The sequence below is a fragment of the Hemicordylus capensis genome, chromosome 5 (genome assembly GCF_027244095.1).
Source record: "Hemicordylus capensis ecotype Gifberg chromosome 5, rHemCap1.1.pri, whole genome shotgun sequence".
Classification (NCBI taxonomy): domain Eukaryota; kingdom Metazoa; phylum Chordata; class Lepidosauria; order Squamata; family Cordylidae; genus Hemicordylus; species Hemicordylus capensis.
Window position 1 is genome coordinate 61967204 of NC_069661.1, and position 19410 is coordinate 61986613.

General features: G+C 44.4%; 1 protein-coding gene across 10 annotated transcripts in view; it reads right to left on the reverse strand.

Moving 5' to 3' along the window:
* Positions 1-19410, reverse strand: part of PRMT9 (protein arginine methyltransferase 9) — a 45843-nt gene that overhangs the window by 16058 nt on the left and 10375 nt on the right. For 7 of the 10 annotated variants that reach the window (XM_053254172.1, XM_053254171.1, XM_053254168.1 and 4 more), the window contains 4 exons: positions 16857-17093; positions 16345-16512; positions 7554-7656; positions 8-114 (listed from right to left, as the gene is read on the reverse strand). In XM_053254172.1, the coding sequence (XP_053110147.1) occupies positions 8-114; positions 7554-7656; positions 16345-16512; positions 16857-17093 (615 nt within the window). Of the gene's footprint in view, positions 1-7; positions 115-6382; positions 6590-7553; positions 7657-16344; positions 16513-16856; positions 17094-19410 lie in introns of those variants that run through there. The other 3 variants (XM_053254176.1, XM_053254177.1, XM_053254178.1) reach the window with 3 other exon arrangements.

Below are 19410 nucleotides of genomic sequence, written 5' to 3' on the forward strand. Positions count from 1 at the left end.
CATGTACCTGTGATGTCTACGTATCTCTTTGCATTCCACTGCCATGCCCCACATAGTAGCTCCTGCTGGTATAACTTTACCATAGTTTTCAGCACCAATGTCGCCATCGTTAGTCTGCAAAACAACAATACAAAACAGTACCACAAGGCTACATAAGAGGACTCTCAAGAAAATCTGCCTTAGTTATTTTGTTATCTACGTTGTTGAAATGTGCAAGACTGCTCCTGAGCCAGCCCTAGGCTCAGAATTTATCTTGGTTTGTAATTAACAAAGTCAAATATTGCTGGCTATTTTGAAAGCTTTGACCATTTCCAACTACAGTGATATGGAAAATGAAATATAAGTTATTTGAGGGGGAAAGGGGATATTCAGTCATTTAATGTTTTTACTGACGATAACATGTTTAACTGCAGTTAAATGTCTTCTAATGGTTACCATCCTTTACAGCATCTAAAAAATCCCAACAACAATAGAATCTGGCTCTTTTTCTACTATATGGTATCCACTTTTGACTTAAAGGTAAAGTGTGCCGTTGAGTCGGTGCCAACTCCTGGCGACCACAAAGCCCTGTGGTTGTCTTTGGTAGAATACAGGAGGGGTTTACCATTGCCTCCTCCCTCACAGTATGACATGATGCCTTTCAGCATCTTACTATATCGCTGCTGCCTGATATAGGTGTTTCCCATACCAACAGGGATTTGAACCGGCAACCTCTGGCTTGCTAAGTAGAGTCATTTCCCCCGCTGTGCCATTAGGTAGCTCACCTTTTGGCTTACCTGGACAATAATTCTCAAGTCACATCGTCATCCTTACATTGGCCAGGTTCTCACAGCCAGCAGATCCTGATTAGGGTGCCTGGACAGATGCTTAATCAAGATCTGATCCTACATTAAATATCCTGGTTAACTATGTAGAATTTAGCTGGGATTGCCACTGAGGTTCACACAGTGTCAATCAACTCCATTTAACAGGGACTAATCTGGTCATGAGAATCTGCCTCTTATAAAACTATACTCATTATTTGATACTTTATCATCTGTAGAATCTGCTTTAGTGATGTTTGTTCCATCACAGTCAGTCTGTACATTGCTCTTTCCCCAGCCCCTTGTTATTTTTGCCCTTCCCTATTATCTGGTTTATTCCTCCTATTTATACATATTTTAATAATTAAATTCCTACAATAGTGGAATATCAGTGGCTTTCTTTTCTTTCTCACTCTACTTCAATTCATCATATTTATTTTCTGGTGTGATATACATCTCTTCTGAGAAGAAAAATCTTTCCTCTTGTCTGTAAAGCATTAGCTAGTGCTATATGTGGAGGTGGAAGAATCATGCCCCTAATTCTTTTGAATCTAGTTCACTGAAACAAATGTTTCAAATAGAACTGTGGATACAGTTTGTGTGTATTTTACACTAATTGCACATTCTAGGTCATGGCATATTTGTAACAAATGCTAAATTGAGAATGTGGTATATTAAAACAAAAAACCAACATCACTGTGATTATACAGAGTTGGTCAAAAACTGAGAGATACAAAATAAAATTACTATTCATCCTCACTTCTCTATCCTCACCTGAGTTGAAAAGAATAATACTGTGCCAATCCACAAGGCCTGTTATCTGATGCTATAACAACACAGAGGTGTGTGAAGCAGTGGTGTATCCTTGCTCCTTTTTAGTTTAATTTCTATATAAATTTCCTAGTAATTGCCTTGACAGTCCTGATCTCTCCATCTCCCTAACTAGCTAACAAGCCTATATCAATTCTGTTGTATACTGATGATGTGGTTATTATTTTGCAAATGGCCATTGGGATGAGGGGAGACTTATGGGCCTTGGCCCATTATTGTAAAGAAGAATTTTTGAACACAGGATAATGGGGTTTGCCAAAAGGCCAACTAAACATAAATGGTAGATTAGTGGGAATCCAATAGAGCACCCCTCAAAAGGCCAACCAAACATAAATGGTAGATTAGTGGAAATCCAACAGAGCACCCCCCAAATAAATCTATTTGGAGCTCCAATAGAGCACCCCCCAAATATTTGTACTCATAACCTGAGTACAAATATTTGGGGGTTGTCTTCTGGGCCACTGGTTACTGGAAGGCCCAGACTGAGCAGGTAGCAGCTAATGTCCAAAGGAACATCCTTGCTATCATCAATTATTTTCACTCTAGAGGGGGTCATTTCATCCTGGCTGCCTTTAAAGTGTTTGCAGCCAAGGCCCTAACTCAACTGCTGTATGAGTAAACTCAATATGCTCAGCTCTGCATATATCACAATTATACTCAATTGGAAGAGATGCAATCTAAATTGTTACGGGCTGTGTTCTCTATGTCAAAATGTGTACTTAATGCTGTACTGTGATTAAAAGTAGGCCTGAATAAGGTAGAGGCTGGGGCCTGGCTCCTCCTCCTCTAATTTCTGATTAAAATTTTCCTCCCAGCTAGGCTGGCACTTCTCACATTGACAGTTTTCAATCTCCTTAGAGCAGACGTTTGCCAAAATAAACTTGGTACATATGGGTTTTCTTCTAATTTTTAAATCTCCTTAGGATACAACAACGCTAAACAAATCTTTAAGCAACATATCCGAGATAGTGAATGACAGAATATGCTATCAGCAACTAATCATCTAAATATAGGAATAGTTGCATGCCCAGTCCTCTCAGATAGGCAACTTACAGTCATGCATTTGGTGAATTTTTATTGGTATACCTTGTTCCACACAGCAAATCTGAGATATTTCCTGTGATCTTGCCGTATCCTCATGCAGAAATGTATTTATTTATTTATTTATTTTAATACCACCCCATCCAAAGGCTCTGGGCAGTGCACAACAAGTAAATATGCATCTTTTAAATCTATGGTTGCAAACCACCTGTTCCCTACTAGTAGAGGTAGTATGGCTTGTACTGAAATCTTGATTTTTGTTGTTTGGATAAAGTTGTTCAGAGCCATGAGGTCTAGTTCTAGGTCTAGTTGGATACCCCCGGTTTTTTCAATATCTGAAAATTGAAAAGTATTTGGGGGGTGCTCTATTGGAGCTCCAAATAGATTTATTTGGGGGGTGCTCTGTTGGATTTCCACTAATCTACCATTTATGTTTGGTTGGCCTTTTGAGGGGTGCTCTATTGGATTCCCACTAATCTACCATTTATGTTTAGTTGGCCTTTTGGCAAACCCAATTTGCTGATCTGGGCAAACTACCTCTATGGCATCCTATCTCTTCTAAAAAGATTGGACTTGGTTGGGTATGTTTGATACCCTGAAAAATTGGTTGTGTATGGAATTCTATCACATAACCATTCTTGACAATTGAAAATACCCTCTTGTCTGATGTTATTTGCTCCCACATTGGACAGTGATCTGCCAGGAGCAGAATTTGGCAGGTGGGTGTCTGTGGTTGTAGAGGTAAGGCATCAAAGACCTTGTTTTGCTCCATTGCCTTGCTTCTGGCAAGAAGCACCTTGTTTTGTTCTTTTTGCATATGGTCTACTCTGTTGTCTCCCTGGTTTCCTATAGTTTCTCTTATCCTGTCCCTTGTATTGTTGTCTGTATCTGCCATAGGGTTGGTTGGAAGAGTAAGGTTGTTTTGGTTTAGAGGAATAACCCTGATGCGTTATTAGAACTGCAAATGTTTTTGCTGTCAGTTTTGATTTCTTTAATTTCTCTAGTGTAGCATTAGTTCCTTTACTAAAGAGACCCTCTCCCTCATATGTGAGATCTTCTATTTTCTCCCTGGTCTCATACAGTAAAGAAGAGGAATAGAGCCAAGCATGTCTGCATCGTGCTACTGCTCTTGCCAGGTTTTTGGACTCGTAGTCCATTAAATGTCTAACTGCGCTAATTTGTTGCCTGGTAATATCGGCTGATATCACTTGTCATTCTTTAACCTTGTTCTTTAGATTGTCAGGATACTTTTAGGCAGTTTCCTGGAGTTGTTCTCCCAGAGCATGCTGGTACTTGGACATGCATGCTATATAACTGGCAATATGCATTGATAGTGTAGAGCCTGCAGCCCAGCCCATCTAATTTTCTCCCTTCTTTATCCATAGGTGCTGCATGGTTCCTATTTGATTCAGAGGATGAGGCACAGTCTACCACTAAGGCATTCGGATGAGGATGCTTGAAGAGGTAAGTGCAATTTTCCTCTTATACTCTGTACATATTTTCTAACTGTCTGGATGTTGGTGCTGTGCTCGGCGGCTTCTGCCATGCTTGTTTTGAAGCTTGTAGTAATATAGAGAGCATGGGTAATGCTGCTGGTTGTGAAGCTTTAGTTGTTGGCAAGAAGTTAAACAGTGGCTCCTGTGGATGTCGTCTTTCACTTGTTTGAGGTCCAATCCCAGTCTATTTGCCATGTCTATTGTGAGAGAATGGTAAATTCTGTGCTCCTCTTTTGGATAATCTGAAGATTTCTTTAGCACCACATCATCTGGAGAAGGCTCTGAAGGAACCTCCATGTCTACAGATACTGCTTCTGAGTCTTAAGAGACTATTTCTTCTATATCTGAACCTGAGCTCTCATCATCATCAGACTTTCCCTCTTCAAGTTTTCTAGAAGGTTCATGAAGGGGATGTGGACACCAATGCAACAGTAGCAGCCATCTGTGTTCTTGTGGCTATTACCAGCCCTGTCTCTGCCAGTGGGGTTGTCTTCTCTGCATCTGTATGTGGTGGGGATCTTGGCCATGGTGCATTGTGATGAATCGGTTCTGTACTCATCAAAGTGGTGGCAGTATGAGTCACTGTATCTATTGGCAATCATCTAACTTCTAGTGGGCGGAGGAAATACTGGCCATCATCATCTGGTGGTTCTTCTGTGTATTTCACAAGCCTCAAATGAGCAGGTGTGGACTGGTGAATAGGTCGCATACATGTTCTTATATGAGAAGTCCTGATGTCCTCCAGATGGAATGCCATAATCATTAGCACAAGGTGCTTGCCAAGTCACCAGTTTTGTTGGACTACGTGTGTACTGATGTATATTCCATTGTTCTTGTTTCGTTGTGGTAATGTCCTCATGAGCTCTCTTTCACTTTATTATTTACTTCCATCATTGTCTGCTTCAGAGTTGACAAAAGTAATTTCGACATCGAAGTACTCATTGTTGAGACTAACTATGCAGTCACTGGTAAAGCCTCCGCAGACAGGTGGCTGATGCTGAAGACTGGATGTTGATGTCGGACGTGAGGCAGGCATTGAAGTCGAAGGAGCCATCAGTGTCTTTGACGCTGCTGTTGACGTTGAGGGACCTAAAGCCAAACTATATAAGGCTTCTTTAAGTCGTAATTCTCTATTCTTGTGGGTTTGGGAAATGATAGGCAGATTTTACATGCACTAGTTTTATGTTCCTCAGCAAGACACAATAGACAAAGTTCGTTCATGTCTGAAGCAGGCAACTTTGCCTTTACATTCCCCACAGAGTTTGAACATTTTCTTTTCACTCATGTACATATAAAATATGCTCTGACAACAGAGCGATGACTCAGACCAACAGTTTTATCTTTTTCTCTCACAAGTCCTTGATTATAAAAACTCTCAAGAGCTGGAGCTTTTGCTGCCTGATGCTGTGATCAGAAAGGAACTGAACCAACAACGCTCTAACGGTCACTCCTAATGGATGCGCATGAGTGCAGGGCAGAGCTAGAGCATCACGCGAAACGTGGAAAGTCTTCCAAAGGTGACTGCTGCACATGTGCGTTGTCCGAGTTGTGTGAATACAACCAGGCCCTCAAATGGAATTCTCGATTTCTTCGAGTCTGTTTTGAGTACGACTGGCAAATATTACAAGAGGATGTAACATGTGCCTCCCCAGACAGAGCAAGCATAAATTGTGAACATCTTGGGAGGGCAATTTAGCCTTGCATTTTTCACAGCGTTTAAAAGTCTTTTTTTCTTTCGGGGTATCCATCACGTTACTCACAAATACGCGGTCAGTAGACGGTCTGAGGTCAAAGCCAGGCAGCAGTCCAATCAGTCCGTCAAACAAAATGGGCTTTAGAGTGGGCAGAAAACACTAAGCAGTCGAGGGTCTTATGTCCAGAAAATCAGTCCGATCAGGTGACACAACAAAATTGCAAGGCAGAAGGTTTAACGAGAAGTCCAAGGTCAGAAGCCAGAAAGATGAAGAATTGCAGAACTTTTTTAGAGAAAGAAGGAAACAGAACGAGGAGCCATAGAAACCGAGTGAACCGATCTCCACGGCGGTCACAAAGGAACTGAGGTGCCTGCACTTCCTCCCGCCTTAAATAGCCACGTGGTCACATGGGGTGGCGCAGGCGCCGAAGAAGAGCTGTAAAGCTCGACACCGAGAGGCTTCCATGCAGGCCCCATTCTAATGGATTCAACGGATCACGAACCAGATCTCTACTTACTCTCCAAATATGCCCATCCGGCACAGAGGAAATTGAAACTGTGACTCATGTGCTTCTGTACTGTGCACTCTATCAGGATATTCACATCACTTTTATTGCCTCTCTTACTGAATATGCCAGGCAGATCAGGCGAGCTTTATATCTCCTTTCTTCTTGCAGATCGAAATTCACCAACAACATTTAGGTGGCTAAATTCTGTGCCGCAGCCTGCAAGGTCAGGCAAGAGTTGATTCAAGATATTAATAACTAAAAATTTAAGGATAATAGTATTTTTATTTAGATTAAACATTCTAACAATTAAAACTTAGTATATAGATTTATACGGTGATGAGCAGTATACATATCCTGTCTTAACTTCTTGTTGATGGCTATCTGCTTGTTGATTCTGGTCAATCAGAGGAGAAATCTATCAATGGCTACTAGTCAGAGGGCTATAGGCCACCTCCAGCCTCAAAGGCAGGACGCCTCTGAGTACCAGGGGAGTAACAGCAAGACAGAGGGCATGCCCTCAACTCCTGCCTGTAGGCTTCCAGCGGCATCTGATGGGCCACTGTGTGAAACAGGATGCTGGACTAGATGGGACTTGGGCCTGATCTAGCAGGGCTGTTATGTTCTTAATGACCATAGGAAAGTAAACTAACCTATAGTCTACAGTGCTATTGTACTGACTTTCTCAGCCTTACGAGCCAGGAGAGGCAGTCACTATAGCTCCGTCAGGTGCCTTGAGAATGCAGAGGCAGGGAGAATGTGCTGCTTGCCTTGAAATATCTGCTTGCCCCAGGCAGACTAGTAAGCAAATAATTGCATATTTCTGTTAAGGCATGCACTATGTCATTTACTTTTGGTTGCTGCCTTAATGACCAAATTGCAGTTACTCCAGAAAAAGCTAAATCACTTAAGTACCTTTGAAATAATTAGGTTATAAAATGAGTGTATGATTTAAATGAGACTTTAATGATTTTATCTTTCTTTGGATTGTGGTCATACTTTGGACGTACATCCCATGTATTTTAATGAAACACAGTTTCATTGTAACTATTTAAACACTCCTTTTCTTTGTGCTTTCAACACTCTTGCAACAATGTGGAGTCCCAACTATGTGGCTGCAATTGTTACTTGCAGCTACACTGCAAAACAAAAACCTTTGGGATCAGGTTCTAGATACACATACCTTTGGTGGTAAAAGCAAGTGCTCCCAAGCATGTATCAAACTTTCCACAATTCCTTCTCCAAACAAGCCAGAATCTACAGTTTCAGTGACAACCAGGGAAACTCTATTAAAAGTTGTAAAGGAACAGAAGTATAAAAAGAAAGCAATCACTCAACAGACTTTTGAAAACCATTCTATGCAATGGTAAAATAAAATTATGAAACCTGAAGCAGGACTTAAACTCAGTACCTCAAAGCTCCATTCTAGAGTTTGAGCTCCAGGGTAAACAGTTCTGGCCGGGGTGGTTCAAATTTGAACTGAACTATTGGTAGGTAAACTGGTTCGGCCCAGATCAGGATGCTTGTAAAGGGGGACTCGGTAAGGATTCAGCTTTGCAAGAAAAGAAGGCTACTTAACTCTAAAGGGGTTAAGGGCAGGGGTGGGGCGAGAGGGCATGTTACCGGCACTGGTGCAGCAGCTCCTCTTGGCCCTTCCAGTGCTCTTCCCGCAGCAGCACGGGCCCAATTCTGGCCTCCCCAGTTCAGATTGTGGAGGCTGGGGCGGGGGAAGCACCAGTGGTGCCTAAAGGAGCTGCTGCTGGGGAGCTGCCACCACCATGGGTAAGATTGCCCCCCCCCCCATCTGCCATTTCAACCCCTTTTTAGAGTCAGGAATTTCCCCTTTGCTTGTAAAGAGGAATCCTTACTGGATTCCCCTTTACAAGCATCATGAACCAGGTCATACCAGGCCAAACCAGTTTGATCCAAACTGGGCCTAGTTTGGTTTGAACTTGGACCAGCCCCCTTTTCTGGTTCAAGCTCGAACCGGTTCTGCACACCCATCTTTGAGCTCTTGTTAAACAAGCCTCTGCTTGAGCTGAACCAGAATCTTTTCCAAACTAGATTTGACCTGCTTGCTCTAAAACCCCCATACCCAGTTTTTAATAATGGCCTGGTTCAGAGAATTTGTTTTATTATTAACGCAACACAAATGAGTACTGGGCCTGCATGGTCTTTCCTCCTCCACTCCCCCCCTTCCTCCTCACCTCAAGTGCAGAGCTGTGACACAAGAATCCTGGTTTGTTAAACCACCATTCTGCATATTATCTGTACCTTGAAGTTGTGGGTTAATTGTGCTTATAAGCAGGGGTACCTCATTAATAAGGCAAGGCGATGTGGTCACTTAAGAGTGGGGGATTGTTGGAGGTGACAAATTGACTGTCTCTGCACATCTGCCACCACCTTCACCCACTTCCCTCACCCAAACCTGCTTGTGCCCCCCCCAACCAAAAAACAGTTTTTTTAAATGCTGGTTCCATATCCTGGATTGTGACAGTTAAACCATCGCTCCCAAAATGAGGACAATATGTAAAATCATGGTTTAACAAATCATATTCTTCCCTTGCAGCTGGACATGAGGTAAGGAGGAAAGGGGAGGGAAAATCGTGCAGTGCTCATTCAAGTTGTGTTCATAATACAACGATGGATAATCTGACCAGTGTCACTCTGTCAGCATAGTTTTGCACCAGTTAATGGGGACAAGATATGCCCAAAGTCCTTGCCATGCTGTATCAGAGTCATAAGCATCTTCCCATTACACCCCAGTCCTGAAAAAACCATTGCAGGTACTTTCTGTTCCACTGCAGCTGCTTTGGAATAAGAAGCAGAACTCTGCTACTGACACTGGAGCAAGAGGACCACTTTGAAGCACATGATCCTATGCTCTGCTGCCACTTCTAGCTGTTAGAAAAGTAAAAATTCACTACAGATAATGCATTTTGGAGAAGTTTTTGTCCTTTTAATTCTTAAAAAAGAAAAAGAGGGGAAATGAATGGGTGTTCCAACTTATTCAGGAAATACATTAGGAACAGGTTTATAAACACATTTAATTTCAACTTCAAACTATTGAAATAGATGCTTATTCAGATTTTCAACAGACAAGGGAAATATGAAAAAAAGATAGAACAGAACATTTAGGACCTGAAATGTGGGAGCTATTTTTTGGAGTGCATGCCTAAATGTACAATAAATTAGGCAAACATTACAGATTTCCGTGAAGATGCAGCATCCCCCACCTTAACCTCCAGTATCTGTTTTCATGTCTTAAATTTAAAATGAAAACATGTTGACGTTTGTTTCCCCCTTTATTTTTTAAAGGCATTTTAAAAATACCTAACTATTAGACCAAAACCTAATAGTTTTAAAGATGATTAAAAGGTCATTGAGTGTCTAATGCTACGCATCCTATAAATGTCACTTGATAATACAGGAGAACCTCAATATTCATGGATCCAGCATCCATGGATTAGCATATCCACAGACAGGTAATAGACACCCAACCTTAGTATATGTGGTAAAAATCTGGCAAAAGGGGGGGTTAAACCCGCATATCTGTGGGTGGCTGGAAATGACCTCGGAAGACATTTCCAGCTGCCATTTTGAGTCCAGGAACCATTTTATTTCCTTGAGGGGGGAAAAACCCAAAATGGCTATTTTTGGCTTCAGGAGGGCATTGCTGGATCACTGGAGGCCTGCAGAGCATGGTAGGTCACTTTATCTTAACCAGTGTTCTCTCTATTTTTTTCACTGGTGTGCGGAATGCATTTTGTTCTGGACGGGCAGTATCAAGGCAGTGTGTGCGCACATGCATTCAGAGTGGGGCCTTCCAGATTCAGCCTGAGTGGGATCTAAAATTAATTGAGAGGACATCAAAAAATGTGTGAGTGCGTGCTCACGCCTTAGAGGGAACACTGCTCTTAACCCCTTTTGGGGGGCAATTTCCAGGCCTCCAGAAACCTAACCCCTGCCATCCCTTTGCACCAACAACTTGCTATTCACGGTTTCCATATCTGTGGTAATAGTAGAGAACGGAATCCCCATGAATACTGAAGTCTTCCTGTATAGATTAATGCTTCTATATAATCCTGGAGAGTTTCAAAATCATCTTGCACAAATAAACTTCAATGTCATCTCTTCCCCACTCTACTTATCTAGAGGTAACATTAACACCTTGCAAACGTCAGCTGTCTAAGGCATTCATCATTAAAATCTGGCATTTAACACAGTGGCCAACATACTGCATAGCATCCCGTGAGCACTGCAGGCACTATGGGAACTTCTGCGTACTCAAAAAACTGTGTTCACATATGGGCATATGTGAAATTGTACAAATAGAGCTGTGCAATGGATAGCCATTGGAATAATGGCTGTCCATGCGCAACTGGTTTGCACAAGTTCATGTGTTTTCTTGTGCAACTGCCTGAACACAGTTTTTTTGAGCACGCAGCAGTTATTACTTATTTACTTTCTACATTTCTATACTGCCCTATCTGAAGGCTCTGGGCAGCGTACAACAAAAGAACAAAAACAAACAAACAACTTGAAAAAACTGACTTAAAACAATTTAAAACAAATTTTAAAACAGTTTAAAACCATTTAAGATTAGTTAAAAACATTTAAGAACAATTTAAAAACCTTGGCAGGCCAGACCAAGCAAATAAATTTTAGGGCTCTCCTGAAGGCCAACAGTGAGCCCAAACTACAAATTTCTGCCAGGAGTGCATTCCAGAGCCCAGGAGCCGCTACAAAGAAGGCCCGGTTCTGAGTCACCACCAGATGTACCGGTGGTAACTGGAGATGGAACTCTCCAGATGACCTCAATGTGTGGTGGGGATCATACAGAAAAAGGCGCTTTATAAGGTAACCCAGACCTAAGCCATTCAGGGCTTTAGAGGTAATAACCAGCACTTTGTATTTTGCTTGGAAACATAGCAGCAGCCAGTGCAACTGTTTAAGGACAGGCATAATATGGTCTCTCCGGGTTACCCCAGAGACCAGTCTGGCTGCTGCATTTTGAACGATGTACAAAGGCAGCCCCACATAGAATGCATTGCAGTAGTAAAGCCTGGAGGTTACCAGCTGATGCACCACTATTTTGAGATTGTTCTCTCCAAGGAATGGATGCAGCTGTCAAATCAGCCAAAGCTGGTGGAAAGTGCTCCTGGCCATAGCCTCCACCTGAGATACCAGGGTGAAGCCTGGATCAAAGAGCACTCTCTAGCTAATTACCTGTTCCTTATGGGGAAGTGTAACTCCATCCAACACAGGAAGGTCTAACTCATCCCTCAAATTCCGATCCCACACAATAAGCACCTCCATCGTGCTTGGATTGCCATTTCTTGATGACGATGACAACGACAACAACAAGGAGCAATAGATTTGGGTGTCATCAGCATATTGATATCACCCTTCACCAAATTTCCTGTTGACCTCACACAGCGGTTTCATGTAGATATTAAAAAGCATTGGTGACAGAATGGAGCCCTGAGGGACTCCATAGAATAGGTCCCATTTCGAAGAGCGCCCATCACTAAGCTTCACCATCTGGAATCTACCAAGAGAGGAGCAGAACTATTTAAAAGTAGTGCCTCCTATACTCAACTCCCCCAAGCGATCCAGAAGGATGCTATGGTTGATGGTTCTGAACGCCTCCAAGAGATCCAGAAGAACGAGCAGAGTCACACGCCCTCAGTGATTCATCAAGCCAACCAAGGTTATCTCAATTCCACAGCCACCTCTAAAGACAATTTGAAACTGGTCTAGATAATCAGTTTCCTCCAAAACCACCTAGAGATGGTTAGCCACCACTCTCTCAATCACCTTGCCCAACCATGGGAGATTGGAGACTGGCCTATAAAATCACTGAGGAATCTAGGGAAGGCTTCTTGAGAAGTGGTCTATCCACTGCCTCCTTCAAACAAGGAGGCATCCTACCCTCAGTGATGTGTGGATATTAATTAGATATTAATTAATTAATTAGATGTGTTGATATTAATTAGGCCACCTCCAACACCTTCCCTGCTAGACAGAAGCAGCCAAGTTGGGCAAGGATCCAGAGAACAAGTGGTAGGCCAACCCGCCCCAAGCAGCTTATCCACGTCCTCAGGTATAGGGGTGTGCATGGTCCGTAGTCCCCCCGGACCGGCACGGGGGGGACTGTAACTTTAAGCGGGGGGGGTTGTACTTAACCCCCCCGCCGCTCTTCCCCCTCCAGCGCTGGTCCGTTTAAATATCTTCTGGGGGTGGCAGAGTTCCTCCCTGCCGTCCCTGCCCCCGTCGTTGTTAGTTTAGGTGCCAAAGACTCTTGAACGGTGCAGAAGACTGGAAAAGAGACAAGCGCTGAAGAGACTTTTAAAAAGAGACTTAAGGTGGAAAAAACTTTGGAAAAGAGACAAACGGCTCGTCGAGCGCTAGCGGCGCGCATGCGCTCTGCGCGGCGCTCGTCTCTGACGCTGACGCGCTTCATATGTATGCGTGACGTATGTGGCACGAGCACGCGCACCGCGCAGGGTGCATGCGCGCCACTAGCGCTCGACGATCCGCTCGTCTCTTTTCCAAAGTTTTTTCCACCTTAAGTCTCTTTTTAAAAGTCTCTTCAGTGCTTGTCTCTTTTCCAGTCTTCTGCACTGTTCAAGAGTCTTTGGCACCTAAACTAACAACGACGGGGGCAGGGATGGCAGGGAGGAACTCTGCCGCCCTCAGAAGATATTTAAATGGACCAGCGCCGGAGGGGGAAGAGAAGCGGGTGGGGGGTAAGTACAACCACCCCCCCGCTTAAAGTTACAGTCCCCCACCCCTCCGAACCGCCGGACTTCCGAGCCGGAACCAAAACCATGCACACTACTACTCAGGTGTAGACTGATAGTGATCCAATCTAATACTGCAAGATGGCTTGCTGGACACCCCCTTAATAGACTCTGCAGAAATAGTGGCGTCCAAGTCAGCTTGAATACAAGAGATTTTATCTGCAAATAACCCATTAAAAGCATTACAGCAGAACATAGTTTCTGGGGACTGATTTGAAAAAGAAGGAGCTTGAATTAAACTCCTCATGACCTGTGATAACTCTGCTGAACACGAACCTGCAGATGCAATGCACACAGACCAGAATTGTTTTTTAGCTGCACATACTGCCTCTGAATAAACCTTCAAATGGGCTCTATTTCTGTCAAATTCAAGCTGAGTTCTCTTCCACATGTTCCAGTTGCCTACCTTGCTGCTTCAATCCCCACAACACCTCTGTATACCAATGGGCCACTTTTAAAGCAGTTCGGAAGGGATGCTTAGGAGTGATAGTGTCTACTGCCCTGGTGAGTTCCCTAATCCAGGTTCCCACCAGGGCAGCGACAAAATCACTGTTAGCACCAACATTAAAACCCTTCAAAGCTTTTTGGAATCCTACTGGATCCAGCAGTCTTGTTGAGCAGATCATCCTAATAGGTCCACCACCCTTGCAGGGCTGGATTGTGGGCATGAAACCAACCTTAACCAGGTAGTGGTCTGTTCATGACAATGGGGAAACCACAGGATCTCCTACCTATGGAACACTCCCTTGATCTGAACAAAAGCCTAAATTGAGTGTATAGCTGGCAACATGAGTTGGTCCTGAAATTAATTGGGATAGGCCCACAGTTGTCATCAGTCTTCCCTCTAAGGCGTGTGTGCGCGCTCGTGCGTTTTTTGATGTCCACTCAGTTAATTTTGGATCCCGCTCAGGTTGAATCAAGAAGGCCCCACTCTGAATGCAGGTCCGAACACACTGCCTTGATACTGCCACCCAGAACAAAACTCATTTTGCACACAGATGTGGTTGTCATGGCTGCTATGAACTCCTGAACCTCACTAGACAAGTCATCCTCAAAGTGTATCATGAAGTCCTCCAGCACTAAAGGTCTGGGAGACTCCAACACCAGCTCTGAGACCAACTCCGTCAGCTCAGTTAGGGAGTCAGTTGGGCAGCAGAGTGGATGGTACACCAACAGACTCCCTAATCTATCCCTACTTCCCAGCCTCAAAAATAGACACTCAATACCGTATTTTATGGAGTATAAGACGCACTTTTTTCCTTGAAAAACAACTGCCCAAATTCAGGTGCGTCTTGTACTCTGGGGAGAAGTTGGAAGTTGGGCTTGTCGGGAAAGAGGGGGGGGGAAGGAGGAGGAGGAAGGGCAAGCAGGGAGGATTCGCTTCCCACCTCCCTTCCTCTCTCGCTGGGGCCTGCCGGGAGTGTCCTAGTCAGCCCGCCCGCCACCCCCTTCCCCAGGCTCCCTCCGGTTGCCGCTCCGATGCTTCTGCAGTGAGGGAGGCTGCTGCCCGCCGGCGGCCACAATGAACAACAACCAGCGGCCGCCGTCGCCGTGGGTCACCAACGTGGGCTCGCTGCTGCTCACCCCGCAAGAGAACGAAAGCAAGAGGACAGAGCGGGGCGCGGTGGAAGGGCTTGGAGGGGAGATGGAGGCGAGAGGAGAAGGAAAGCTCAGAGAAGGAAAGAAGGAAAACTCAGAGGGAAAGCTCAGAGAGTGAAAGCTCAGAGAAGGAAAGCTCAGAGAAGGAAAACTCTCAAAAACTGGATTAAATTTAAGGTGCGTCGTATAGTCCGTAGCGTCTTATAGTCCGTAAAATACGGTAGAAGTCAACTGTCACAGGCGCCCTTTAAAAAAGATGGTATTCTTATGGACCACAGCCATGCCACTCCACCCCTCTCCCACCCACTTCACCTAACTTGCTCCACTAATGTAGCCTGGTGTAGGGATGTGCACAGAACCGTGGAAGCACGGTCCGGCGCCGGCGGGGGTCTCCCTTTAAGGGCAGGGGTTACCCCTCCCACTGCTTTTTCCCTGCTGTCACTCCCTTTTTCTGAAATGATTTTGGGGCGGCAGGGTTCCTTCCTGCCCCTATCGTTAGCCGGAAATATCGGAAGTCACAAGCGCGTGTGTGGTTGCCGCCCCACACGCGCACGCTGCACACATCACACGTTGCGTGAGCATGTCATGCATGCAACGTGCAACGGGCGCTTGTGACTTCCAGTATTTCCAGCTAACAACGGGGGCAGGGGCGGCACGGAGGAACACTGCCGCCCCAAAATCGCTTTAGAAAAAGGGAGCGTAGGTGGAGGGAAAGCAGCAGGAGGAGTAAGTGCAACCCCCCCACCCTTAAAGAACCCCCCCCACATGGCCTCCGGACCGGTTCGTGCACATCCCTAGCCTGGTGGGGGAAGCTGGCTCCAAACTGGTCACTAGCCTCGCCCATCCAGGTCAGCTCCCTCATTCACGATCAAGTCATGGATGATTTCGGTCTTATTCTGAACCAACCGGGCTTACAAAGGAGCATGGCTAGGTTCCGTGGGTAGTTGGAACTGCACCCCAAGGCCCAAGAGCTGACAGGGCAGCCAGAAGTGGAAACAGTTACTAAATTACTAGTTTTCCTTCCTCTGTAATGGCCATCTGCTCTGCCAGTGCCAATTCCTCTGTTCCCCATCACTACAGTAATAGCTGCTCCAGAGTTGCTGGATGCAATGCACCCGCTAACCCTGCATCACCCTTCCTAAGAGAGCCCAAACATGTATCAGAAAAAGGCCTGGCTCAACCCAATAAAAAGACCACCAACAAACTCTAACCCAGACCTCCAGCCCGACCCTAATATAACCCTTTTGGCGGCTGCCTAGAGATGCTCCACTGGCTACACTCTAGCATGCCTTCTTCCTTTTATGCCCTTCTTCCTTTTATGCACCAGTTCCCATGGTGCCCACAAGATGCTGCACGGCCACAAGCCCCTATTATTAACAGCATTTAACAGAGCTATACAGTAAAAGTGTCCATTCTCATGTAAAATGAATGAAGATGAACATTTCATAAAATGCATTACTACTTTTATCATATGTTTCTCTAGTTATGTTATATTATGTTGGAGAGAGAAAATTCACCCAACTGAATAAATAATGAAATAAGATCTCATAATAAAGTGAAAGAAATAACCTTGCAGGTATGTGCTTTGGGATTTCTATATCAAGAGACTTCATGTGAAGAAGTTTGATTTCTCCATCCAAACGGTTCGCAGTGAGCACCTCACAAGCCAATTCATACATGGTCTTCGACAACTCACAAGCATAGACAGTAGATGCTCCAGCCTTTTTGGCAAACATGCTGAAAAATTAGGAGTTCAACAGAAATCAAAGGTTCTTGTTCTGGCAGTGTTAGCAAACATTGCTTTAAATTTGAAATTTTAAAAATACTTGTTTTTAACATTTGATTTGTATTCTTAAGTGGATGGGGCTTTCATTCCCAGTGCCCTTTCTCAGCACTTCCATTCCCAGTGTCCCCACATGTTTCCAGTTCCAGTAAAAAGCCTCCACCCCAGTGCCTAAAATAGCAGGTTAGGTGCAGAACTGGTTGCACCAGGGTAGGGGGTGGGAGTGGTACATTTTTATTGGAACCAGAGAATCTCACACACAGGCCTAACATTTATCTTAACTGTGAATGCAGCAAACCTGAGAATTCCTGTTCCTGTTCCTATATCAAGAACACTTCCGCACCCTGAATGGACAGCCTTCTGGATTGCTTTCTGATACAGCAAATTCCTGTTGGAGTCATTAAGCATGATGAAGTGCCATCGTTCTACCACCCAGTTGGCAACACGGTAAAAATTCTCCTTTGCATCCAGGAAGTCAGGGTTTAACTTCACAGCTTTATGGAAATATGCAGCTGCTTCATCTCTAAAGCCCATTCTAATGGAAAAAATAACACCACAAAAAGCATAAAGCAAGAAATTTAATGTCTAGAAAAAATAGAGGAAAATCTTAATTCTTTGTTGGGGAAATTTATTATTTGGGGATACAAAAAATGGGATGGCAAAAGAGAGAGGGCAGAGATACTAGGGATGTGCATGAAATTTGCATGAATTAATTTGCATTTGTATTGATTCAATTTGGAACCACTGAACAGAGTGGAGATTCAGTCAAATTTGCCCCAATTTGAATTGAATATGGGCGCGTTCACCCAAATTCAAATTGAATTTGGGGAAATTTGAGTCGATTTGAATGAATCTCCACTCTGCTCAAGGGATCCCAATCAAATTTATCCAAATTCAATTCAAATCAATTCATGTGAATTCTGTGCACATCCCTAAGACATACAGTTTTGTCTGTATCTGGACATGGACATGTGAAATCCAGAGCCCTATTCAGGCAGTATAAAAGCAGAGATGCTGTACTTGCATGCAGTGACTCAGAGTGTACTCGAAAGCCCCACCACCTTGCACTGATGCGCTCAGAAGCTCTGCCCTTCACTGTCCATGCTTAAGAGCATTTATCTGCAGAGACAAATGCTGTACTTATGGACAGATTCCTCCTGTGCTGGCATTCCCATTTATCCTTCACACTGCACTACTAGGTATAATGTACTTGGGTACAGCAACCCTGCTTTTTATCATGCCGGAACAGGGCTCAGGTTCAAACCTGAATTGTGCTGTGTTAATGAAAAAGGCTTGCTCTGAGCAGTGTTCCCTCTAACAGGGATTCCCAGATGTTGTTGACTACAACTCCCAGAATCCCCACCTGCAATGGCTTTTGCCTGGGGATTCTGGGAGTTGTAGTCAACAACATCTGGGAATCCCTGTTAGAAGGAACTCTGGCTCTGCACCCATATTGCAACTTGGCACACTACCAGTCAACCACAATTAAGAATACCTGCAGTGGTGAAATCAAGGTTTATGGTCATGACAAACAATTCAATGCCTTGAGGTCTATGTGTATGGAGAAGAATGGTAATGCAAATGCATCTTAAGGCCAGAGTTACAAAACACACTGTACACTAAACAGTACTACAGAAATAACCTATTATTAACAACACTGAAAGAGAATTCATTCATTCATTCATTCATTGTTAAATTTATACCCCGCCTTTCATTAAGAAAATCCCAAGGTGGCTCACAATAAAATTTAAAAACAAGATTATAAAAAAGACACATTAAAATATTGAGCTAAAAAAATATAAAAACAAATCTGATTTAAAAACAAATTAAATTAAAACACAAGCATATAAACAGTACAAAATACAAGAAGCAGCAGTGGAGACAATCATATAAAAGCCTGGATAAAAAGCCACAATTTGACATGCTTTCTAAAAACTGTGATGGAGACTGAGGAGCGGATACCCACCGGGAGAGCATTCCAGCGTCTGGGGGCAGCAACAGAGAAGGCCCTGTCCCGAGTGCACGACAACCTAGCCTCCCTCATGGTTGGCACCCGGAGCAGAGCCCCCTCAGATGACCTCGTCAAGTGGGCAGCAACCCTTGGGAGCAGGCAGTCCCTCAGGTATTCCGGGCCCAAACCGTTGAGGGCATTAAAGGTCAAAACCAGCACCTTTAATTGGACCCAGAAACAAACTGGCAGCCAGTACAGCTCTTTCAAAATGGGTGTGATGTGCTCCCATCGGGCAGCTCGATAAAACCCTAGCTGCCACGTTTTGCACTAGCTGCAGTTTCCGGATATTCTTTGATGGCAGCCCTATGTAGAATGCGTTACAGTAATCCAGCCGTGACGTGACTAAGGCATGGGTAACTGTGGCCAGATCTGCCTTCTCGAGAAAGGGATGCAGCTGGCACACTAGCCGAAGCCGTGCAAAGGCACCCCTGGCCACCGCCTCCACCTGAGCTTCCAAAAGCAGAGCCGGGTCCAGTAGTACCCCCAAGCTGCGTACTTGCTCCTTCAAGGGGAGTGCAACCCCATCCAGAACCGGTAAAATCTCTTCATCCCGATTGGCTCTCCTACTGACCAACAGTACCTCCGTCTTGTCCAGATTCAATTTCAGTTTATTAGCCCACATCCAACCCATCACGGCCTCCAGCCCCCGATTCAGGACATCCACCGCCTCCCTAGGATCAGGTGACAAGGAGAGATAGAGCTGAGTGTCATCTGCATATTGCTGACAACTCAGTCCAAGTTCCCGGATGACCTCTCCCAGCAGTTTCATGTAGATGTTAAACAGCACGGGGGACAAGACCGAACCCTGTGGGACCCCCACAGGCCAACGGCCACGGGGCCG